Source organism: Coturnix japonica, chromosome 3 (assembly GCF_001577835.2).
Source record: "Coturnix japonica isolate 7356 chromosome 3, Coturnix japonica 2.1, whole genome shotgun sequence".
Lineage (NCBI taxonomy): Eukaryota > Metazoa > Chordata > Aves > Galliformes > Phasianidae > Coturnix > Coturnix japonica.
The window spans coordinates 8,294,404-8,321,442 of record NC_029518.1 but is presented as its reverse complement, the minus strand read 5'-3'; the positions used below and the strand labels follow the sequence as shown (position 1 = coordinate 8,321,442).

Sequence of the window (27,039 nt, the reverse complement as noted above, 5' to 3'; positions counted from 1 at the left end):
ATGAGCTAAATCAGAATATCGCTCTTTGCTTTTCAGTACAGTGGCACAGAGAATCACGGTACTGATATTGGTAGGCATTTTAAGAGAATTGCCAGTGAGCAGGCAGGCAGTGCCTTGAATCCTTAATAATCTCAGGCCTCACACTATCTCATTCCTGGACCCTGGATCACAGCTGTGACAGGGCAGTCTCACTGCATATGTATCAGCTTAAAAATCCTATATTCCAAAAAAGCATTTAAACTACCAGGGAGGAAAAAAAAAAAAAAAAAAAAAAAGTTAAAAGGTAAAACCATTTTTAAATAGTCATTTATGAAGTACGAAAAGATTAAGAAAGGATTTTTAAAGCACTTGTACTTTAAAAAGCACCTGCACTCTCTGGCTCATGAACAGAAGGGCAGTACTGACTCCTAACAAAAACTGATCTGCGAAGTGTAACACTCACTCAAACATGTTTTACCTGCTAACAGACATACTTACCAACATTCAGGCTAGGAAGCATTGTGTTTTAATTTCCACTGCCCTGTGACATAATTTCCTTAATGGGACTTAATTACATACCAACATTATTACTAAAATCACAACTCTTCTTTCACAAAGTCCAAAAGGCAGAGTGTATCGTGTTGAAACGTTAGACAGATAAAGCTTTTATCTAAAACTCTGTGCTGTAAAGGAGAGTACAGTAAGCAAGACCAAGGAGAAAAGCACTTCCCATTTTCCTAAGCAACCAAAATATAGGTATTTAGCATGCATTCCATTCTTATGAGAAGGATTTATGTCCCACATTGAAGAAAACATATTTTCTTGAAGTGCTTTCCATACAGAACATGAGTAGAAATCAGTATTTCTGCCAATCTCTTTAAGGGTGTATAGAGTGATATATTCATAGGAGTATAAATCTCATTCTTTCAGTGGAGATATTCAGGAATTACATCAACATAGTCAAAGATTAACATAGGGCTTTGCTTGTGTTCTGTATGGAAAAAGAAATTACGCTTATTTAATAAACTTGTTATAACTTTATGGGTTAAAAAAAATGCAACTTACCGTACTGAATGTTATCTGTACTCTTATAACATTAAGCAGAAGGGAAAAAAACCCACTAAACAAAGGGGAAAAACAAGAGCGTAGGAAAATAAGGTAAGAAAGCACCCACCTTCCACATAGTTGTCTTCTGTAAGCACATAACAGGGAAGGAGAGAAAAGGAAAACATTCATTAAGCAGCATGCAGACTGGAACTTGCCATTGCATGTCTTCATCATGCAAGGCATCAAACACAACATGCAAGTGCTCCATTGCTACAATCCAGAGTGAAAAACAAAAGCACCAGGGAAGCAGTGTTTCCCTTATTTAACAAATAAAAGAATACTCTTTACAAAGTGCCATAATTGTAAAGGATTTACTGCAACTCCTTGCAAGTTCAATAATTATTATCCATAAATCAATATGTCTTCTTGTAAGATTTTTTTAACTATATATTCTAAAACCATCACTTATTTCTGATGGGGATTCTAAGTTCATTTGCTTCTACTTTCCCATTCTGATTTTTCCTTAATAATCTGTATGAAGTAGATGACTTTAAAGAGATCAAACAAGATAATTTAAGCTATGGAACACAACATGATGATGTTAAAGTAGGTATTGTTGCCAACCCTGCACTACTAGGGCACTCATTGTGGTCAAATCTCAGAACCCAGTGTGCAAAGTCTGTTGGTTAAACTGGGTGGCCTTATACAGAACTGTGTGTAGGATCATATCCCAGAACACTGGTTAGCACCAGAACTTGCACATCTTAAAAATCAGTTATATTTCTGCCAGTTGCTTAACTAACAAAGGCCACAGTAATCTCATGCATCAGTTTTGCCCTCAGTTGAGGTAAAATGGTGTTCTGCCTAAGTAAAGGCTGCTATCAACAAGCAGTTACCAAATATCTGGACCCTTAACTCCAGCCCCATATGAGGACACAGGAAAGAAGTTTCCTCTGAAGCCCACAGAATGAGACAGAACTAGGAACCGAGCCTCAGCTAATAAAGTGGACAGAATTCAAAGAAACAGACTCAGTGATCCAGTACCCATCCAGTCTCTAAGCTCCTCATCTATTTCACTTTCTGGGTGATTTTGAGGGAGTACATCTCTGCTGCCCGTTATGATTTTGACTGAGGAAAGGATAGGACAGTACAAATGGATCTCAGGGAAGAGAAAACGTGGATGGTAAAATTACAAAGGAAAAACAACACTAAAGTAATGGGGACGGATTGTGCAGAAAGAACAAAGAAGTGGGGAAGGGTTAGGAAGGGTGAAAACATGGCAGTCGGACTGCTTGGGAGCTCTTGTCCTAGAGCTTGTCTCCACCAATACTTGGTGGTCAGCCAGCATTGAGAAACAATTGAAAATCACAGTCCAGATCTGTCATTACAGGTTATCACCCATAAAATCCTCCTACATGAAAATACTTATGTGAAAGTGCGATCTAAACTAACTTGGATACGTTGAAAACCAAGCATCAATAAAACAAATTACACAGAACTTGGCTCAGCAATACTACTTATGTATAGTAATTTCCTAATGGAATGTGTCTTATAAGCTAATACCACAAAAAGCTGCAAAATATCACAATGGCTAGGCTGTTTTCAATTAAATATTTGAAAATCTTACCAATTTAAAAACAGCAGCTACTATAAAAGTGAATATGTAGGGCCCTAAAAACTTCTCAGTTTTTAACTATAGTATTCATAAGACTGACTTCACAAAGTTCCTCATTTTAAGATATAAATCACCTTTTTCAAGCACACGCACACTCTCAACTGAGACTTCTGAAAATGACATATTGGAGCTCTTGTTTTGTTGTTTTGTTTGTTTGGTTGGCTTTTTTATGGAAGTGCAAAGGGTACATAGTGGCTCATGCATTTAGGAAAGTAAGTAAAAAAATAAAAGGAAAAAAAAAATATGGACATGAAAAGTAACATGCCTTTTGGAAATAAATACTTAAAGATCAATAAACCAAACAAGGCTCACTGAGAAAATGAAAAACAGCAGTCCCACAGGATAAAGACACTATATTCTAATTGCTGTGCAAGTCTACTTAGTAAATTAATTTTTTTAGATGAGCCTTCTTCCCTTAAGAGCAAGTATTCTCCCTTCTTTAAGCACAATAGACCTCAAACTTAATGAAAAATGATATTGCTATTTCAGTTGTTGTATAACTTCAAGCTCCTTCATTTAGTTTTTCTTACTGAAGCTGAATCGCAACACTGACACTGCAATAACATTCATTTTAGTTGGCCATATTCAGCACAGCTTCCAGAGCTTCAATGCACCAGCTCGCTGAAAGGCAAGTTCTAGCTCACAATGTCAAAGTCACTGGGAGAGTTATGATACAGGTATCACAGGCAAATAGTTAAACTAAGCCTGTTAGAAGGCTTAGCATATCTTGGATTACAACATGGACCATATTCTTCTTAAGTGTTTGGTATGTCTTTATTCGATGGCTCTGTCATCAGAAAGACTTAAACTTAATGTCTGAGTACCTTCCCCTAAATGTCTGATTGATTAAATCTTTAAGTGACAGTAAATTAAATTGTCAAAACATTTCAAATTAAATAAAATTGAAAGTGCTGGATTTCTGCTCCATGAATAAAACCATGTATATGTAACCAAATCCATACAGAATTTTAAAAAAAGTCAATTCATTCTTCCTTATATTTTTATCTGGATAAGTTAAACAATTTTTAACAGTTATGCAGTATAAGAAAATGTTTTGTTAAGATTCTTTATGATACTTCACAAGGTATTTATGTCAGGTTAGCATTTGACACCATTATTTATTTTGAGTATTTCCTGTTCTGTCTCACATACTTCCATATCACTAATGCTTAGCTTTACTTTCCTGATAGCCATTTTCTTGGCATGCCCTATTATCTTAAGTAGAAACGAGGAAACCACTCTTTAAATTAAAAAAGACATTCTTTAAACACTACATGTATATTACCGATGCCATAAGTTCGCAGTTTACAGGGAACAAATTTTCCTCAGTCAATCACGAGTATAAATCAGGTGTAAACGTACTTATATCATTAGAGTTGCACTGAGATAAAATCCACGTAACCAGAGGTGAGTAGAGCTGTGTTGAATATTCCTGCTACTAGCCATTATTTATCCCAAATTCACATTGGAGGATCTTATTGGAACAGATACTGACATAAGTGGAAGTAGAGACTTTGGTACAAGATGCTATCTCCTCAATTGCAAACATTCACACAGCATTGCTTCTACCCTTTTATCTTCCAAACAGCAATCTTCACCAGTGCACAGGCCAGGTACAAGATGAGGGTCAAAAAGGGTTTGCCAGTGCAACAGAGGAGGTGCAAAACCACCTTCTAGCCTCCACCACTACACAGCTGACTGGCCATAAACATGATTTTCTCCTCAGCATACAGACTTCTACTGGATATCAAAAGTCCTCAATTTTCATGTTGCACCTAGCTAGCTGAAGAGTTGGACTGACCTCAAACACCTGTTCCTAGACCTAGACCCCGGCCAGCAGTGATCCTAAATTGCACTGCTAATTTGTACACTTAGAGCTTAGCTTCTTTAGCCAAATTCTTCTCTCGACTCTACTTGGTGTAATCTGTTGATTTCATATGTTTAGCCAAATATTCAGTTGATTTATATCTGGCATGACATCACTGAAATCAGTAGAACTGTACAACTTACACAGGCTGTGAATCTGGCTGCTATCTTCGGATGAATTGTCCCAGGCTGTCCCTACTGAGCTGAAAGCAGAATCCGCTCTATTTTTATTTTTTTTTTTTTTTTGAACAAAAGACCAATGAAGCCCCATCATGACAGCCTATTACTTGGATTCAGCTAAAAATGTGAATCACATTTTTTCAGGATGTTTTTATTAATTCAAAAATCATTTTAACATTTGGGGATGCTTCATGGAAACTTTGATTTTTTTAAAAAATAACTGTTTTTATTATATTTTTTTGTTTCTCCTGCTGTTATATTTTTCCTTCTGCTAGATTATTTACACCTCATCCAAACCCAGAGCATGTTATTTGTCCTGACAATTAAAAAAAGACAGTACAGTCATGATAAACAGATGAAATGATACATTAGTATTATGAAGTTACAGAAATAGCATTTTAAAAATAACATAATAAGAAGGAGCATATTAGAAATAGCACTTAGAATTTTTTTTCTCATCTGAATTACAGTTTAATCACATTTGGAATGAAGAAGTATACCACAGACAGTCTATGAATTCTCATAAGATATTCAATAGCAGGAATAGTGGGGAAGTAGCTTGAAATAAAGGTTAATTTTCTGTAGTTGGTGTGCAATAAAAATGACAGCTAGAAATTCAAGACATGACATTTTGTTTTCCCAAATAACGATTTCCAGGTATACTTTTCTATAAACTTCCTGTCTTAAAAATATTGTAATGGCAAACATCATTTCAAGAAGCAGCTGTTTTTAATGGACACTACCCAGGATCCCTTGGATTGAGTGACTTAGTCTGCCCCTTCAGTTACTCAAATTATTAGAGAAATTGCTTTATTAAAACCTTCTTCAAAAGAAATTATTTGGAAAGGGTATGAAAGTATGAAGAATGTTATAAAGCAGGCACAGACACAGGTTCAATAACGATGAACTAAAGGAACATATTGTAAAGCAATGGCTAATAGTACTGCTCTTATCAAATTCTGTGTATCTGATCCATTAGGACTACTTGCATATATTTGTTTATTTTGGAAAAAAAAACAAAAAACAAAAAAACCAAAGCAACAAAAAGTGCGCACATACAAAAATAATAATAATTTAAAAAATAATAATAATCAACCCACTAAATATTGTGTATATTGGCCATAATTGTAATAAATTCAAAACATATTACAAAGTTACCTATTACAGAACATGGATTCTATTTTAGCTTTCTACTTGAGTACTGAGTAAATGGCAAAAAAACATATTTGGCCCATCTGCAGAATTTGCAAATCCAGAGAACCAAAGAAAAAGAGCACACGAGTTCCCATGTTTCCAGATGACTGACATCATGGCTCCATCTGGTTTGAAGTCAATGGGCAGACTTGACTAGATCCCACTCACTTTTAAATGGACACATTCGAGACATCTTTCAGTGCAGAAAAATACTGTATTAAAGACAATAATTAATTTTTGGTGGAACAGGGAAATAAACCTTTCCACCAAGTAAACCTAATTTTGTTCTACACAAGCTCCAGTTTCTATCTACACCTCCGTGATGATCCCTTCTTTTCTGGAATGCTCTGCACTAGACTTAGGAGAAAGATACTATACCATAAGGAGCACAGAAGATCTATCTTCTGTGAAGATAAGCCTAATGTTTTCTGAGCGTCAAATTCAGCACACCCCTGTAAAATCTACTAACACCTGTGAATTTACTTGGGGTGAGGCCATCATTTCAGGAGAGTGCTCCATATCAACAGTGAATTAACAAAGCAATTTAATTTAAATGACTGTAGATGAGGTCCTAGTGTGAAGCTGTAACTAAAAGCGGCATCGCAAGTTTTGGATGAAATGAAATAATGAACAGAAATAGAAGATGGCATTACTTTTTTGGCATAACTAAAATCATTACTGAATTCAATTCAGTGTTCATAAGCTTAAAAGGATGAGAAAAAATAAAAGAGGTTACAGAAAAACTTTCCTCAGTCATATACAGCATTGAAAAACTCAGAAAACATAGCAGCTGTGACTTGTAACGAAAGCCCTAAGGCAATCAATCTGTGAAATATATCAAAGACAAGATTAAGATGTGTCTTGAACCCAGTCAATAACTACCAATGATCCGAAAAAGTTTTCTGATACCTCAAAGTCCTTTGACCCAGACAAACATTGGGATCAATAATCGGAAAAGTTCAAATTGAAAGAAAGATAAATTAAGCACTGGGAATCCAGGGAAATTCTTTCTTAAAGCCTTGAGACAAAGCCTTTGTCCAATAGAACCTGTTTCAATCAGGCTATGCTGTTGGAATCACTGCAAGAAGTTCTATCTTTCTCCATTTAAAAGATCAGGTTAATATTTTCCTAATGGTCAATTCTGGTCATTTTATGAAATCTTTCGTGAAATGAGAACAAACTGACCATAAACAGCAGCAAAAATCTGACACCCTGTAAAACACACTAATTTTTCAAACAAACTGTATTGTTGTTCGTTTTTGTTTGTTTGTTTTTGTGAACCAATCTCTACATCATTTGCAATTGTAAAAGAGCTCACCAATAATGTTTCTCATTAAGAATTCAAACATAATAGCTGATGCTGAAACATTTTCTAATACCCTCTCAGGTTGCCTACAGAAGATAAGCAGGATCAAAACCAACAAGATATAAATTAAGACTCATTCTGAAGCCATATATTTTTGTGCTGTTTGATTCCTAAGCATCTTTACCATTATCTTGTACCAACACAAGCGTATCAAATGTGAAATCATTCAGCATTGCTCTAACTTAAGATATTATTCTATGGTTATTTTAATGTTACACTTTTTTAAATACTGAGCATCTGAATAGGCACGGAAACACACAATGCTTTTATGGAGTCAAAGTAATTAACAAATAGACAACTCTTCAACACTTTCAGTTCGCTTTTCTCAACTACTTCCCAGCAGCAACAATTTTAGAAAGTAACTTGTCCTCTTCCTTTAGTAATTTGTACTGTATTTCTAAATAAACTTGTACGAACTCAGGGGAGAGTTCATGATATAGATATAAAAATGATGGCTTTTTAATTATATTTCAGTCCCAAGAAATTAGAATTTGGCCTTGTTTTTTCCACCTTACTAAATCTCATTCTTTCTCTCTGAATAATAGAAACAATGGAAGAATAAGTAAGTCATCTGCACAAGTGAAGGCAAGTCAAATAAGCACACTCCATCTCCAGTGATTAAAGGTTATTTCATAAAATGTTCTCATTCCTACATAAAAGAGAAAATAAATAAAATTTAAATCTATGCCTTTACCCTGATGTTGTAATTTGATATTGTTTAAGAATGGCTCCTCTTCTATTTGCTTTTTGAACTATTTCTGTGAATTGGAAACAATCCATTTCCATTTAAAATCTCTGGGCTCTGAGCACTTTACTTTGATTTGTGCTTTATGACACCTTTGTAAACACTAATTTATTTCCAATAGTGGAGAATGGACATGCTAAACGGAATTATGGACTGACTTTATACAGTCAGCTTTACTTGATAACATATTTTATCATAATTCATCTTTTCTACCTACTGCTAGTATTTGTTATTCCTTTGGGTCTTCTCCCACTTACCCTGCTGCATACACGAAATATATATATATATTCTCAGTATATGTATAAATCTTTTATAGAGGCTGAATTGTTCAGACTAGCAGAGAGTAATAGCAGGAGCAAATTATGTTCTATGAGTGATACAGAGTAACAAAGAGATTTCTATCTTACAGATATCTGCTTTGAAAACATATTTTTTTTAAAAAATCATAAAACATTTCAACAAACCCTGCAAGAAAATAGGTGCAAAAATGAGGAATCGAGAATCTTTCAAATTTAATTATTCCTTTTTAGGTATAAATGAGAGCAGAAAGTAGCCCAGAAAATCGGATTCCTTGTTGTGCTATGCTTTTGTAGTCAATTATGTCTATACAAGACACTACAAAATCAAGCCTGAGTTACTATCAAAAGAAATCAAATCCCTGTCCTCCAATCATCCTTTCAGCAAAACCAATCTGTTAGCCCTATTAATGCAATAGGAATCGCTGAACTGGAGACAGGGAGTAGAAACGCTATTTAGTGGTCAGCAGAGGTCCTTTTCCAACCAGATGGCAGCATTGTGCCTAGCTAGACTAATAGAACATCAAAATTAATAGGAACCAAGCAAAATTGTTTTTGTGTTTTCATTCTCTCTTTTACTGTATTCAGGAAATGAGGAATGCTTGGGTGCTACCAGTGATGCTGTGATTTTAACACAAGCAGCCATTTCACAAAGATGAAATTTTCTTCAGAGTTGGTAACTGAACACATCAACACAATTAGAAATACATTAACAGTATCTGAAATCACTTTGCTGAATAATTCTTTAGGTAGCCACCATAAAATTGTTTTGGTTAGTACCAAGTTTCATTTTGTGGATGTGAAATGAACTGAACCTGTATTTGGAAGCCTTTAAAATGGTGCAGAACAAACTTTCTACTGGCTGAAATGGAAATTTCTTCTGACATGAGTGTAACTGTATGCTGGAAATCAGAAGGCTGTAACAGAGTGTTTAAAATGACATCAAATTAATATTTAATCACAGGTGTATAGAATTACATGTACACAAAATGGATTTTTTTAATTTAAAGATCTGAACTCAATTTTCTCCTCAGCTTGTCCACAATAATTGCAATGCTCAACTTGAACACTTCTGATTAAGTAGCAATTAAAGATAATGAAAACAAATCTAATTACAAGAAATTTTGTAATTAAAACAAAAATCAATATTTCTTCTCTTTAAATGTAGCCTTCCTTAGCTGAAGTAAGAATTGCTATTGCTGAAATTCCTCCCAAGTTATTTATAAATAATGTAGCTTTACTGTAAGCATGTGAAAGACTGGATTGAGTTCCTATGTGTGAAAAAAGTACTTGTACACACTGCATTAGGAAAACAGGTGCTTTCAGAACAATACCTGACATTCATTAATCACTTTGATAACAATTGGTTCCCCAGTTATTTTCTTGGCATATGAGCAGACATAATATAACTTTTGTAAGGCTTCTAAGTGATGCTAAAATCCTGTGAGCACTGGTTTAGACCTTGTGAAACAGGCAGCCTCTTACAAGGAGATACTGTACCTGCTGTGTAAAACCAGGGTTTTGCCAAAGCACATTACAGCTAGCTACATTAACTTTTGTTCCATAAATGTTACTATCTCAGAACTGCACAATTAAAATTTCTATTTTATAAGATTTTCAAGACAATTGTATTTTGGGGATGTATATTAAAAGAATCCAAATTAAGCAAGAGACAGTTTAATCAATATCCACAGTTCTGAAAGTTTTCTTTGGCACATTTGTTCCTATACGAAAGAAATGTCTTGGATGTATGTTCCAATTCTAATCTTTATTCATTTTATATTTTTCTGCTATAAGAACATGCTGTAAAACATCACCACAGCAGCATGTTGCCAATGAAAATGTGGTACAGCATCTTTTCTACTGTTAGCTCTTCTAGATATAGTAAATTGGTTAAAACGTCAAAGTAGCTGCTGCCATGGAAATTCAGTGTAGGATTTTTTCAGTGAAGACCTATTTCTGGCCTAAAACTTTATCAGAACCAATTATAACAGTTTCTCCTAAAAAGTTGCTTCCGTAGTGCATTGCCCTGTAGTAAATATTAAGGTGACTATAGGGAATACTGTAATAGCTTTTGATAGAACTAAGTCAGATAGAAGTTCAGAAGAAAATTGATGAGAACTTCCAAATGTAGAGATGCAGAGGAAAACAGATGAGGAGTCATAAATATTGCTGGTTGAATACTATGGGGAAAATAATAATAATAATTATATATATATATATACTGAAATGTTCTGAATATATATTTTTTGTGTAGTATACTTTTGCAGTTACTTCATCATCTTAAGATGATATTTCTTATATTATTTGAACAAATTTTTAATGCTAAGCGGAGGAAGCAAACCATCCTATAGGGGCAATACTTCCCTGCAGAGTAAACCCCAATAGGCAAGAGAAATCTTGTCTGACTCTTGGTCCATTATTAAAACGAGCATACAAATCACTTGCCTCCCAGTTTTTATTCATCATGAGGAGGAATAATACTGAGGTTCCCAAAGTGGCAAAACTTCAACATCTAAACCCTAATTAAAATTTCTCCCTGATAGCCTATTTAAGCTGTTAGGAAATTCAACTCATCATAATCAGGAAAGAAAGGACCACGTATCACATAAGCTATGTACTTAGATCACCAGAACTCCCAAACAAGTTACAAATATTTCTGGAGTATTTTTTTTTTCAGTAAGGTCTTTAGAATAAAGAACAAACTCTTCAATAAAGAACAAACTACCTACTAAGAGAGAAACTGATATTTTAAAAAGGTGGAATTGTTATAACTTCCTTGCCTGAAAGGTGCATCTGTATTCATAAGGAATACATAGAATACATATGTATATGCAGATTCACTCGTACAATGACAACAGCTTATGCAATATAAAGTTTGTAAAACATAATGAATACAGCCAACACAGTGAACAATAAACAATGCGCTATATGGTTCATCTGTTAATACGTACAGAAACTGAAAGAGGGACAACCATCACACTGAACACAGGAAAGCTTTTTAATTTTACTAACCCAAACTGATCCAAAATGCTGTATTTTGCCAAGGGACAGAAACAGTTAACATTGAATATCAGGAAAATCAACAATTCAACAAAACTAATACATATGAAGCTGTTTATGAAACATAAAAAAGCTGTATCAATTAACTTCAAAATTGTTTTCTTTTGTTAAAAGAAAACATTTCAAAGAACTTCTCTGTAACTAGATTGTTTCAAAACATAATTATTAAAGAGCTGTGCAAAAGCCACTAACAACATAGCACAAATTACTTCATTTGTAAACTTTTCATATAGGAACCTAAAAGGAGATTGACTCATTTTTTTTCCATTTGATTCTTTCACCTTTTAGTAAATGCCTCCTCAAGTTAAGAGACAGATACTTATTTCAAAAGGGACAGTTATGAGAAACATCATCTAATGCTGGTAAATCATTTACTCATTAGAAATAAGTAAATTCAAAGCGCATTTCCAATAACATGATTGTAATGTATGTGGAACTGTGGAACAGCCACCTCATCTTACTTTCAATAAAACAAACAAACTCTCTCCCTTAAAAAAGGATTTGTCTCCAAAACTAGAGTACCTAAATCTAAATTGCTTTTCTTTTATCATGATAGCTGTACCCCTCAACATTCAATACTGACAACTATCATTTTTCAGATGGTCTGCATTATCATACTGAGTTATCATGGGTGTCCATATTGGGCCAAATTTTTGAAATACATCACTCTGTGCCACCACACTATCACCTCTGAGCAAAGAATTTCCTCCTAATATCTAACCTAAATCTACCCTCTTTTAGTTTACAGCTCTTACTCCTTGTCCTATCACCATCTGCCTGTGTAAGATGTCATTCTCCCTCCTGTTTACAATATCCCTTTAAGTAATGGAAGTCTGCAATGAGGTCTCCCCCGAGCCTTCTCTCCTCCACGCTGAACAAGCCCAGTCCCACCTTCCATCTTCATAAGAGAGACACTCCAGCTCTGTGATTGTAATTGTAACCCTCCTATAGACCCTGCAGCTCAGCCTCTTTGTTGCACTGGTGGCTCCAGGCCTAGATGCAGTAATCTAGAAATTCTTTCATACAGCCTGGATAATACCCGGATTGCTACTTGATTTTCATGGCTTAGCTGTAAGGTGGATACTTCGCATCTGCAGATCCCATTGAGACCTCATAGAGAATCACTGGCACTCTATGAGTTTACGAGACCATTCTCTCTGCCAGGGGAGCATATATAATCAATATCTTTTAGTGTAATGGAGGGTTATGACAACACTCTCAAGATGTAGGTTTATGTTATAGTAAAAATGAGCTTAGTACCATCTCCAGTATCTAGCTGTTGCTACATTAAGCTGCATATTACAGATTAGGTCAAGGCTGCTTGTTCAAACCAGTAAACAATCTGAAACAGAGGAAACAAAAAAAAAAAAAAAAAAAGAGACTAACATCATCTTCATATGTTTTATTTGTTGAATGCCTACATATGCACATATTTAGATATGATTTTAGTAGGGAAGTTATTAAAATAGGTCAAATGAATTTTCATACAAATTGATTTAAGTGAGCACTCAATTGGTAAGCTTAGATTATGAGGAAAGATATGGTTATATAAAACTCCACTGAGACAAGAGGGCTACTTCAACTATATGCAGACTAGTTTTAAGTCCCGTACAGCACAAGTTCAAATCTGCAGTTTACATTTTCACACACATATTTTAAATTTAAATTGCTGTCTTAGAACTACATCTGGCTATTTTTTCCTCATCCATTAAAATATTGTAAAAACATAGCTGTAGTCATAAGCAGTAAGAACTTAAGTCGAGTCCAGTAAACAGTGAAGTACAGATTTAATACGGGTGCAAACAACAAATGCTAAGTCCCAGTTTCTCAAGAAATTAAGAGAGGGTAAAATTAAGTATATTTAAAAAAAATTAAAATTAAAATGAAATAAATAAAAAAATAAGAATATAAATATAAAAAATAAATAAAATAAACAAATAAATAAAGAGAAGAGGTTTTAGATACATCAGAAGAAAGCAGCAATTGTTGCAAAAGTAAACTGACTTTCACTATGGAGTAATAACATCATCTGTATTTCTCAGAAATGAGACAGAAGTCCCAGAAGGAGTTTCAAATGAATTGGAATTTCTCAACTGAATTCAGTGATTAGAGGAATAGGCCCTAAAAGCTGAAGCTTGTATAGAGATCTTAATCATCTTTGCAACAGTCACACACATTTTATACTCAGCTATGGATAAAAGTTACCCCACTCATATTTAAATTGGCTATTCACTCCTAGAACACAATAAGGACTAAGCAGAACAGAAAGAAAAGGAAAGAGGAAGAAAAAGGAGGAGGAGAAAGAAAAGAACAGGAAAAAAAAAAAAAAAAAAAAGAGAGAGAAAAGGAAGAAAGCAATTTATTCTGGAAAATTGAGTGCCTATCACTGTAACTAACAGTGTTACAGCTCTCAATGACCTTGGGAGCCCTTCCAGGAGTCATTGCCACAGATATCTGATGAACAATTATCAAGTATCCAAGAGAATTTTCTTTTCTGCTTTTCTTTTATTTCTCTTGAACGAACATTGGAGACACTTAAAGGAAACTTAACTTACAGGATATATATTCCTGTACATCTCTTTGAGTATCTCTCATAGCATTGTGAAAGGAACTATGCTAAAGTGGGTTGTTTGCTGCTTAGTTATTAGATCTTCTCTTCAGAAATGAGTAGTAATCCCAGAATCTAGTATAATAAGGATATTTGCAATTTTTTCCTTTCAAGAATGAGTGTAAATATATTCTGTTCAAGCTACGAACATAATTCTGATTATCTATACGAGGAGAACTATTTTTGTATTGCACCTCTAATGCAACATATGGATAGCTATGAGGGAAAGCTGCAGGTTTTCCTGTCAGAGTTACACTAGCTTTGCTTGATATCTTGCATAAAGATTGCACCTGTTCATCAGCACGGAGTATTAACTTATATGTAACTGTTCAGAAAACACTTGTCTGACTTGGAAAACACAGAATTAATTTAAAGTCAACAAAAATTGTTAATAATTTTCAATAATTTTTTATTGACCTCAGTCTTCATCACTATATCCCACTGACTTTGAGAGACATTCACGTGAATCAAGGCCTGTATAAAATCTGTATCTTAGGCAAGTATACTTTCCACTAAAAAAAGTCCACAAACCTATATTTCCAAATCTATTTTTCAGTGCAGTATCAACAAATCCAGGCATCAATTTACGTTAGTTTATGAATGTCACTAGCATTCCCTAGAAATCATAATGTGAAGGTATATTCACACATAATATGTAATTATATTACATGCTACTACTTTCACTTACAGGGATGCAAAATATATTGAAATGCATTGGTACACCAGTACACCCATATTTTTATCTTCCTGTACATGAAAACAACCACATATCTCTTAAAAAAAGCATGCAGGAGTTCCACAGTACCTTTTAAAATCATATTCTGATGAAGCATTTTCATCCATTACAGACATGAATTATCCCTCAAAAACAAGAGTCACGTAGCTATGATATTATGAAAATGTTGGAAATGACAACTTGCAAAATCATTAGTAAACGAATATAAAGGAAATAAATGAGTCTTGATTGCTACAGGAAACCAGGAAATTGCATGACTCTAATGGGGAGTTCATAGAAAAATTACAGAGTCATGATAAATAATGCAAATAGCTTTAAAACAAAGCATTTCAACTTGTTGTTAATTCGTCAATCTATACTTTTACAGGTGAACTAACTACTTTGTTTTGGAAAAAGAAGCACTTAACCACATTCTTCCTAAGGTCAACTTTTGCTCATTCTGCCTTTTAGAAATGATTCGCTCTCATCAACTCTTTCTGCATGCTAAGGCTATGAGTGCTGTGCAGGCAGAAATCTTTTCAGTTCACTGATAAGCAATAAAACCTTTCTGTTTGTTCATGGAAGGACCTTGGTGGCTTACACATACAAACACTTCCTGAAGCAAAAAGAAATTTAATAGCAAATGTTTCCATGCAAGCACACATGGTACTTGAGAGTGATGTGATGGTCACTCAATTAAAATGAATGCATGCATCCAGGACTTCCATCCATAGCTGACCTGAAAGAAACACTGCAGGGGAATTTTAATTTGACTCAGGAAGAATGTATAATAATGGACATGTATAGAAGACTTGGATATGGTTAGGCACGCAATATTTTGTCTACAGGAAAGTGATGTTTGCACTTAGTCATTCATGAAGTATTATGTAGGTATTTGATGAGACTTACAGTATTTCGTTGTAACAATGGTTTAAATTGCACATTCCAGGACTAATGTATATGAAAATTGTTTTGATTATAGATTTAATTACACATTTCTTTTTTGTTAAGTAGGAAAAAAATATGTATTGCTAAGTATGATAAGAATTTGTGAACTAGTTATTTTATTCAGACAACTACAGAAGGACAGCCCCACAAAAGTAGTTTTCTGTGTTAATTATTTGCTTCTTTTTAAAATTCTGGTTGTTCCTCATTGTATTTAGACCATTTTAGCTTTTTATTATAATTATTTTAATCATAACAGAAAGCAACTTTGCTACTTAGTATCAACAATCAGGACAGGAAAAGATTCTGCACCTCAAATACAAATACTTATTTTTAGGAAATGTCAATTTAATTTATTCATAGACTTTCTCTTTTTCCCTTTGTCTTTCTGCCTCCTGTAGAAAGAACCATAAATTTAATATAAAGTACAAATGGCAAACAGAAGAAAATAAAGAAGACTTACTTTTTTTTCCATCAAGAGGAAAGTTAAAAAATTTCTTCTTACCAAGCGTAACAGAGAAGAAATGTTGTTATTTATTCAGAGAAATTTTCTCAGGAGAGAAATAAGGAAGAGAAATATTCAGTTCAGTTGGGTCCAAACTACAAGGTCTTCAAAAAGCAACCAGAACAACAAAAGCACCACATATTATCCATTACAATAACATTACGTGCCAAAACATCAAGCCACTTACATGAAAGAGGTAAACACAAACAATTGGTATAGACTTCCTCTCTACCTCTGTATCTCACAACAAGTTTTAAACACCAGTTGACATCTTTATCCCACTATAGGATCCACACAGAAGAGATATTAGAAGCAACACAGGCTCACCAAAGGTTTATGTTCAGATTTCAGCCTGCCATTTCTTGGGCTGCTCGTGGCCCTGTAATGTTCAAACCAAGAAAACTGAAATGTGGGCTGCAGTGTTTTTTTTTTTCCCCACTATTTTCTAATGACTACAGAAAAGCAATGCCATTACTGTGCTTTTTCTACAAGCCACATGCTTATGATTTGCTCCTTCCTTGCTCTTAGAACAAACTCATGTAGAAGCCCTCACTCCTTGCTATTCAGTCAAGTAGAATCAAGTATGATTTTCCCACATTCCAACCATTGGAAGCAAGGAAGAGAAAAACAATATAAAATTATTTCTGACTGAATGCAAAAACATTTTATATTAAAATTTAAAGGACACAGTGTGAATCATTACAGCTTGCTAGCACCTTTGGTTGTTGGCATTCACTGTTTTGGAAGATATCACTCTGTGGTCAGGAGATTTTAGGAGGCATATTTTACTCTGTATGTTACTACAATTATTTACTATGAAGATAAGAAAATTCTAAAATAATTGGAGGGAGAAGAGGGAACAACAATCAGAATCATCCAGCATACTTTTCTACCTCAGAGGAGAATAAACTATGCCTCAGTAAATCTGGATAATTTTTATCTAATGTTTTCTCACACCCCACTCCTATTACGTCAATTTCAGTTTTCAATATTCTTATCGTAAGAAAGCTCATTAAAGTGGCTCTTAATTGCTTCTATTTAACCCTCTTTTTTTATTCTATTCACCGTAGACAAAAGAGGTTATTTCCTTCCTTTCTTATATCACCCCATTAAAAACAGTCCATCACATCCTCTCTTAGTCAATTTTCCTGCAAAGTATGCAACCCCAACTTGTTTTATCTTTTCTTTTCACAAGTCTACTTTGCTAGTAAAACAGAAGGTTCAAAACTGGGTACAGAATTCCAGCCTGGGGTAATGCACTGCAAGGAACTGTACCATTACTTTGTCTTGTAAAGTTTATATCTAATTGATGCAAAGAAACATTATTAGATTTTCTACAACTTCATGGCTCTGCTGACTCCCCTAGAATATGCTACTACAAAATTCTTGCTTTTCCAAAGAACAGTGTTTAAACTTCTTTTTTTTTCCAGTGTGGATCAAAAGTATTTATTCGTTTACTTATTTATTGATGATAATTCTTTTGTATGCCTAGCTCCTTCCTCTTTTTCTCCCACAGAATTTCAGCATATCATGTGGTCCTTTTCTCTAATTTCTCAAAGTGAGCTTGAAGCTCCTGAGCTGCTCAGGAGCATGCAGATTTGCTTTCCCAGCTCTGTGTTACAGCAGATTTAATAAGATTGCTCTCTGCTCTACTAGTCAGAATGATTAAAGAAAAAAGCAGAGAACTGATTCCAGGAGAGACATCTGTGACCAGTTTGTCTTTTCGCTTTGACCAAGAATTACCAGTAATGCATAGTTACCCAGCCAAATTTGCATACAGTTTTACAGGAACTTAGAAATTTAATCTGGTCCAAAATTTCCTAGTTGCACAAGAGAATATCATGTCAGTTCCAAAAGACTTGTCAGAATATGTGACATCTACTGCTTCTTCCCAATCTGTGCAAATTGTTGAAGAAGCTGTTTAATCTAATTTGTTGTTGGCAAATAAGTGTCTATTGTTACTTATCACTTCTTTATTTTGCAATTGCTAACAAATTATTTGCTTGCATATTTGTTCCAAAAATCTTGTAGGAACTACAGAGAAATTTACAAGAAAGGTTTGGCTTTTCTTTCTCACAATTTTAAAATTTGGTACAATATTTTCCTTCAAGCCTTCTAAAACAACCTCCACCCTTAAATGCAGTCTTAAAGGAAACCTCTGGAAGAGGTAAGATTGCCTCCAATCAGTACGCTCTTAAAAATCAAACTGCAGTTCATTCCACTGTACACATTCTTGTACTTCAAGGACAACAGAAGTCTAGAATAAGCTTGATGTCATGAACATACCACTTTAATATGAAACTCTTAAAGTGGTTATGAAGGTTAGTCCTGGCACCTGGATAAGGAAACTTAAGGATGAAGAGCTAATATCAGAATAGCTTATTCTGCCATTTATGCCAGAAGATTCTGCTTCAGTCAAAATATAGACTTCAGGCTATGCAATAAAGCAGGTACTAGCTTGTACAGTTATACAATCGTACAGTTACACAATTATACAGTCAGTAGGTAAACAGAGGTTAAACAGATGTTTCATACCAAAGACTGTTGTGATAGAAAAATAATCTAGGATAAATGGAAAATGCTCACCGACATTGAAGGTTTGCGGTAAACTCCGCAAAGGAGAAATCTCTAGAGAAAGAGATCCTGCCTTAGTGGTAGTCAACCCTTAAATGAGATCTGGGAAGGGTGAAGCCAAGCTCCATCCCTTCTGGTAGCACAGCGGAATTACCTTCACCTATGCTCCCACAGCTGACTCATTGCTTGCCTTGGGTGGTGAATCAGAGGTTGAGGCTGTGATCAACATTTTCCCATACACAGCAAAATTACTCATACAAGACCACCAAGAAAGGCTGTGGTGATGAGTTAGGTCCAGCTGGGATGGAATTAGCTTTCTTTATAGAAGCTCATATGGTGCCATGTTTTGAATTTGTGAATCGACACCTGGGCACACTGCTGGCTCATCTTTAGTGAAGCATCTACGAATACACCCAGGTCCATTTCTTCCATATATCCATAGATGTGGATACTGAAAATTTTCCTCTGGAGGTTCAGCAACAACTATCAATGTTTCATTTTCTGAAAATGTGTTTTATTTACAACATTTACCTCACACAGTCTCTTTGGCTATTGTCATCTTATTTCTCCCTACAAATCAGGCACTCCATTTTACACAATTGGACATTTTTCAATTATAAGTGACATTCATGGAAGCTTCGATATTTGTTAGTTCTGATCCTTTGTAGTGAATGGAGCTATACGGTCTTATATCATTCAAGTATACTATGTATATTTTCTATTCTGTTCCTCTTTATAGGTTTTGATTTGTTATTCATTTGCCACTGCTTTTCAAAATAGTTTAAATACACTTGGTAAATATAAAAAGCAATTACTCTGTTAGCTAAGGTAATAGCTAATTTACATGTCTGAAGATATGAATTTACTTGGGAATTCATACATAACATATCTGTTCATACAGAGCATCAAAAAGTCTAGGAACATATCAAAGAGTAGGAGAAAAAAGTTCGATAGGCCACATTCTAATTATGTTTGCACTTACATTCATCCAAAGAAAAAAAAACAACTGTAATCACTGGAGGAGATAGAATAACTGGAGTCATTCCAGAATTATTACAGATTCATCACTGTATTTACAAGCAACATAAAGAAAAAATAATCTGGAATACTGTTCCAAGGATGATATGATAAATGCTAGAGGTGAAGGGGGACTTTTGTTTTCCACTACTAACTATGTGTTTTAACTTGTTTTGTGGAACTACTCATTTCACTTAAATTGTTAAATACACACACAAGAATCAGGCTATTCAATTTGATAAACAATGGACTTTATAACTTCAGCCAGTATTGCATGTTCTTCCAAAAACATTCTGTGTACTCAGCCATGGATTACCTAATATTTCAAGTCATGTATTGTTTCTTACTCTGCCTGAATCCTGAGGCCTTATTTGTCCTGCAGCCACACTGGCAGCACTACAAACAGTGAAAGACTTTTCTGTTTTTGTTATTCATACTATTTTTCAACTATTTGCACTCTAAACTACAAAGATTATTTGTCTTTCTCTTTTTTAGTGTAAGTAAAATGTCAAAGGGTTTGTTGTTTTTTTTTAACATACGTCTGAAGAGTTTTAGCAAAAGCTTTTGGTTTGCTCTTTTCAACACATATACAGTTTCAGATCAAAAATAGGAAAGAAATAAGGTTTCTGGCCTCTAGCTTCTGCAAAATTAAAACAACACTCTTTTATAGAAAATACAAAGGACAGTCCCCTTTTTCATGCCAGGTCAAAGCTGAAGTTTCAAACATTTGCAGGCAAACATTTTATTGAGTGTCTGTGCAATTTATAACTAGAATGATTGCTTTATTTTCTTTTCAGCTGAACGGGAATATCTGTAACATATTCCATATGCAAACAGTTCTTGTGTAGGATTATAAGTCAGCATTTAAATATTTTTGGAGCAATACTCAAAAGCAATCCATACACAAATGAAGAAATTAAGACAAAAAAAAAGATGAGCCTGTTTACCTATGACTAAAAGAAAAGAAGGAAAACATATAGACCTAAATATTTTCTAATTTCTAAGTGATTTATGCCAATATGTACTGTAGGGTAATTCGGATTATCTACTTTAATAGGTATAATGTAATTATACATAGATTGTTAGACCTAACCTGTTAGCCCAACTTGTTCCATTTTTCTCCTGCACACACCACTATGCAGGAAAGGTAGAAACTTCAGTACAGTCACACAGCATTTAGAAGGCACCTCAAACATTAAAACCAGGAAATGAGGCCAGCTTACCTACACATTTGATTTTTCTTCTTTTAAACATAAACCTGGGATGACAAATCTAGAAAGACTGTGTACCCTAAGCAATTTTTCATATATTGCAGAATAACATGATATTGTAACAATTAATATTTTTCAGTTTTGATTTGTTCATAAGATGGAAGATACACCTTCATAGTTGTCTGCTCAGTAGCACTCAGTTCACAGCCTCAAGAATGAAGGCTTTTCTCCTTCAATTTATGACTAGAAAGGACAGAAGCAGAATGATGCCTATGGCTTCATCTGTGCAATCTCATGAATGAATTCTGCAGCCTCACTGTCTTTGCAAAAGCCTAATTAATTCCATAATCTCTGCTTTCAGTTACACGAAAACAGCATGGAATCCAGATCACTCTCTTACACCAGTTGTCTCTGGTGTTAGATTAAATTAGACTATTCCAAAATAGTCACAACTAAAGCAAACATAAGCAACTGAAAATGCTCATAAACAAACTCGAGGGATTATTTTACGAAACAAAACTAAAACATCTCAAGACAAAAGTAATGCAATTTAAAGATAACTGAATTCAGAGGATATTTTTCTTCGATCATAGTGGGGTTTGGATCTTGCTATGAGTATAAAACTAGAACCACTGACAGAAATGGAAATGGCTTCTTGAAGTGCATAATGAGGGAAAGTTAATGGGAAAAAAAAGACTGTGCTAAAAGACTGTGAAAGACAAACAGCTTTATACCTTGAATTGATAATTTACAGCTTTCTATTGAGAAGCATTACACAAAAAGGAACCGTGTGCAGGCCATTATGTTATTTCCTGAACTAAGAAAGGTTCAGTGATAGTTATTTTGAGAAACTCAGCACAGAATTCTTAACAGAACAAAAACTATGTAAAAATGTAAAGGCAACACTACAAAATCAGGAGAAAATACCCACTTGCTAGTGAACGACTAGAATTTATCAAAGCTCTTGAATGTCTACGGACATATTGCAAAGGTTCATACAGACATACACTTCCTAAGAAAAAGTAGAAATGGAAATAAATAAGGTAGCATAATTCCTCTCAAATGGAAGGGTAGTTCAAATATTACAGTGTAACCTGCACAATGAATAAAACGTTTGTAGCCTGTCCTCCTGCAAACACGATTTCTTGATATGATCTTTAACATTCACTTCTATTTAAAACACTGCTATTATTAACACCCTTCTTTAAAAGTACCTGTTGGGCTCTGCCCTTTTCACTCAACAAAACTGCACAAAACAAGTATACAAGTATTACAAATGTTGCAGTTAAGAGGTACAAGAATTTACTGATTGTCACTATCATTCAGCAAGCTAGCAGGACAAATTTTCCATACAAACAAAACTCTCTCCCTTTCTTGGCCAAAGATCTGTTGGATGTGACCCTTTCATACTAAGAAACTTAGAAGCAGGTATGCTGGAACTGTTATCCTTGCTGCCCATTCCATTTACTTATGATGAAATTTTGTCTTTTTTCCAGGCTCCTATGCATTAACATCACTCCAGATTTTGATAAGATTGGTAAAGAATGTTGACAAAGCAACTTATACTTTCACCTATTATTATTTAATACCTTATTTTTAATTTTTTTTCTCACTATTTAATCACCGTATCCAATTTAAGCCTTGTAAGTTATCATTCATATATTACATGGATACCCTCTTTAAAATGAAAAGCTCTGCCAGCTTGACGCAGTTTCTAAGGATGAAATAAAAAAAAGGTAAGATCCAAATTTATCTATAAATACCATTATTTCCTGTTTATTTGTTGTTTTTGTTTGTTTTTGTTTTTGCTTTTGCCTGTGCAAATGCACTCAAAAATGAGGTAAGTATGGGTGGTTTTTTGTTTCTTACACTTTGTTTTCATTAATAAGATACAGTATTAATAGTGTTTTGACTTGTAAAAGAATGGAAGAAAGAAAACACAATAAAAGAGTACTGAGATGTGTCATTTAGGCAGTTACTATGAAGACACACAAGTAGAATTGATAAATAAAAAATAGAACATTTATTTTAACTTTATATGGGTCCATATGAGGGAACATTTGGGAACTTTCAGACAAGTATCAAAAAATGGGCCAAAGACTTTACTGCCAGTGGTCACGCTTATTTTGATTCTGCATTGTCAAGCTTTCCTCTCTTATATATCATCTATATCACTGTACCATTTTGGAGCAGTGCTAATAAGCAGCAAAGAAGATAAGTGTTTACTTTTATTGCATTGAGTGAAAAAACAAAACCACACTAGTAAACCCTAATGCAATTCTTCTCACATTCACTTGTGAAAGGAACATTTTACAGGAAGACCAACTTCCTCTTTTTTTTTTTTTTTTTTTTTTCCTTTCTTTCTTTTTAATAGCTGTTTGGCACGTTAATTAACAGCCTTTCTGATTGACTACACATCGATGTGTCCAACTGATCACAATTTCACATTTTGCAAAGCAGCAACTACATTGGCAAGAGAATTTTGCATCTTTGGCAAGGTAAAATGTGACACAGCAGCATTTAAAAATCACAGGTCTCTCCTTATATAAACATATTACCACTGTAAAGACTTTGGGAAGGTGTACTGTGAAACTGACCAACTTGCAAGCCTTGATTAATTTCATGGGAAGCACTGCTTTCACTTCTGTTTCTATTGGCAATTCTGCATTTCCAGACTTGATACTTTTGGAGAAGAAAAAGTGGAAATGCACAGGTTTGTTTCTTCTCTTCCATGTTATATAGTGTATAACAGCCCTAATTTAAATCTTCCACAAATGCCTGGGTTGAAATTACCCTCCCAGGGTAGCTTTTAATAACAAGTTACCTGTAATGGCTAAAATTTCATACATCTCATCAATAGCTTTTTCTTTACTACAGGATTAAACATACGCATAAGAATCCAGGTTATAAAGGTTAGGGATGGTGTCAGGTCTTTTGTTTTAAAGAATACTCAGCCTTGGCTATTAATGTAAATTAAAAACAAAAACAACACAAAATCAACACAAAAACAACACAAAAACAACACAAAAACAACACAAAAACAACACAAAAACAACACAAAAACAACACACCTTAAACTTGTTAATTAAGCCATTAAAATACCAGAGTATTGAAGTATTCTAAAACCAGTAAAGAAACAAAATGCTCTGATAAGATTTAGTTTTTTTCAAGGCCTAATCATCAGCCAGCAATTTCAGATGTCCTAAACACAGTTTATTGTATACTTCTGTGGAGTTCCAATATGCCAGAGAACACCTTACCTCTCCAGCTACTGCCTACTTTCCTAACCTGAAAGTTTTCCAAATGATCTTGCAGCATAGCATGACCTTTCACAATAGACAAACCTTTTATTCCATCTATTCAAACACAGAAACTCACTTGTAAATCCATTTCTTTCTCAAAACTTCTTCAAACCAAGGAATACCTGGCACGTGCATGAAGATTTGTTTACAGGTCCTTCTACAGACATAGAAAGGCACTTTTTCCTCATAATGAGAGCTGCTTCTAAAATACAGTTTCTGTTATATTATGTTACACTATATTTAATTATACAATAATTTTAAAGGTATTTTCACATACACATAACTCCATAATTCATAAGTTCAGTCAATTTTCAGTCCATTTGGTCTTAGACAACAAATGTACATTTGATTAGCATTTTTAGAAGCATTGCAAACATCTCTGTGTATTTACACAGGGCTTGATTTTCTTAATAAATTGATAGCTACAAAAATTAAAAACATATTATTTACAGTGAAGGCAGTGTAAATATAGAGTGAAAAAAAAAAAGAAGTATATGCAGGCATAACATACATATGCATATGTTACATTCTTCTTTTATTTAATAAAATTTTCATGAAAGGCTCTAAAAATTAACAGCCTAGGACATTTCTGTATTTCAGGCTCCTTAACATGCAAGGTTTCAGCCAGCACGTGTATACTGGCACAAAATAATATCAGTGTTCATCTGAAGGCAGCTCTGCAATTAGTGAAATAACGTAACCAGAGATTGGAGCCAGATGAACACTGGTGGCACCAGTACTTTTAAAAGATTCACATGACAACTAAAATGATGTCTATATTGGTCGCTTATCAGAACTCATTTGAAAAACACTGTATCACTATCTGTAAGTCACAATATTTTTTATATATATGTATTTTTTTAAACTAGCACAATAACTACATGTGGCTGGTGGGATTTGTTCACACTTAAAGGCCACAACTGATATAATGCTGTATTGCTTAACTGAAATTTATGAACTCAATTTATGTGCTAAGGATGGGTTTCTTTTCATTCATGCAAGGTTTGGAGGAAAAAAAATTAAGTGTATGTGTTATTTCAAATCTATTTCGAGATCAGAATCAAAAACCTCCTAGATTTTTTCTCAAATAATTAATAACTGCAGCTAACTTAATTCTCTTGATTATACTGGAAATACATTCGCAGTGAAACGTAGAACTTCAGAACTTGGTTATATTCACATCTAAGATCTAATGCATTTGATGAAGAATACCTCATGCAGTCACGATGAAAAAATCTGTGCTTAAGTTCTCCAAATGTACGTTTTCATTTTAATGCTAGTTAGCAAAAATATATCTCCCTCAAGAATATTTCATTCTGTATTTCAGAAATTAATACATTTGTGAGTAAATCCACATCTGGCAATTGAGAATGTGTTGCAACTAAAGATTTGTAGAGCACTTAGTATCATAAAATAGAATCACAGAATCACCAAGGTTGGAAAAGATCTCCAAGATCATCCAATTCAAATGTCCCGCCAACCACCAATATTTCCCCATTAAACCATGTCATTAGTACAACATCTAAACATTTCTTGAAGACCTCTAGCAACTCCACCACCTTGCTGGGCAGCCCGTTCCAGAGACCAAACAAGAAGAAATTTTTATTAATACCTAAACTGAACCTTCCCTGTCACAACATCAGTAGTGGACAAACTTCAGAGGGAAGGGTATTTGTGATCATGATCTAATACTTATTTTAAAATGATTTTAGCTTTCATTGCCAGGAAGATTTTTATTTAATAGTCTAAATCATCCCAGGAAGTAATTCTACTTTACTACATATGGCATTATCGGTCGGCATGACATTCACAAATTAGTTTAAAACTTTTCTTGTTCTACTGTAGAAGTAAAAAAATATTTTTTAGTACTTAGAACCAATTTTATTTTTTTTTCTAATATTCTTAAAGTAAGCCACAGGAAATCTAATAAGATGCCATGAGATAAAGTACAAAGAGAAAATCCACTTCATCCCAGACATAAGTTGTCAGCTAACAACTGAACTACTTCAGCTGCTCTTTTTCCAAGATCAGCATCAACATAGACACCTAGTAGTTGAAGCTGTCTATTGATAAAACAAAGAGCGTTAGTGGGAAATACAGATGTATCCTGAAGATTTTCTTCCCTTAAAAGCTCATTCACAATGACTTGCTTAGAACTGCAGTTCACGAGCTCAGAATCTTTCTTTCACTGGGACATCCTGTTCCCTAAGTGCCTCCAGAAAAAAAGAAAAAATAAAAAAATCTTCCTCAGTGGCTCGGTGCTCAATCATGATTTATCTTTTCCTATCTAGGAGTGGAGACAAATCAATCACTTGATTTACATATACATGAGATAGATCTTTCAAACAACCTGCATTTTCTAGTTCATTTCTTCCACTATGAATTCATGGAAGGATGGAAGTTGTTCACACAACACCAGCCAAAAAACTTCTCTCCTAATAAACTATGTGCTGTTTTGGTTTGCTATTGAACAATGTCTAGCTAAACTTGTTTCCTTCAGCTTAAAAGTCCTGCATTAAGTACTGTCATTTAACTGTCTGTTCAATCTTGCTTTTTGCCATTCATGAGCTTTCTTCACCCTTGACAGAAGACGAAAGATCTAGACAGAAAGAGTGATTGTTGCTTTGCAATGAACAAGGGATTTGTGTATTAATTTACTGGTAAATATATACATACATATATATATTAGTAGTAAAATGTTAACTGAATAATTAAGCACCACGTTACTGAGTAAAAGTTTGTCACATCTTT

At 34.3% G+C, this 27,039-nt stretch overlaps 1 protein-coding gene across 35 annotated transcripts in view; it reads right to left on the bottom strand.

Annotated features, from left to right (window-relative positions):
• The window catches only part of NRXN1 (neurexin 1), a 606,274-nt gene that overhangs the window by 537,548 nt on the left and 41,687 nt on the right, over positions 1-27,039 (bottom strand). For 25 of the 35 annotated variants that reach the window (XM_032443914.1, XM_015856854.2, XM_015856856.2 and 22 more), the window contains exon 3: positions 1,154-1,171. The exons of the other annotated variants lie outside the window; for them this stretch is intronic. In XM_032443914.1, the coding sequence (XP_032299805.1) occupies positions 1,154-1,171 (18 nt within the window). The remainder of the gene's footprint in view (positions 1-1,153; positions 1,172-27,039) is intronic. 35 annotated transcript variants of the gene reach the window in all.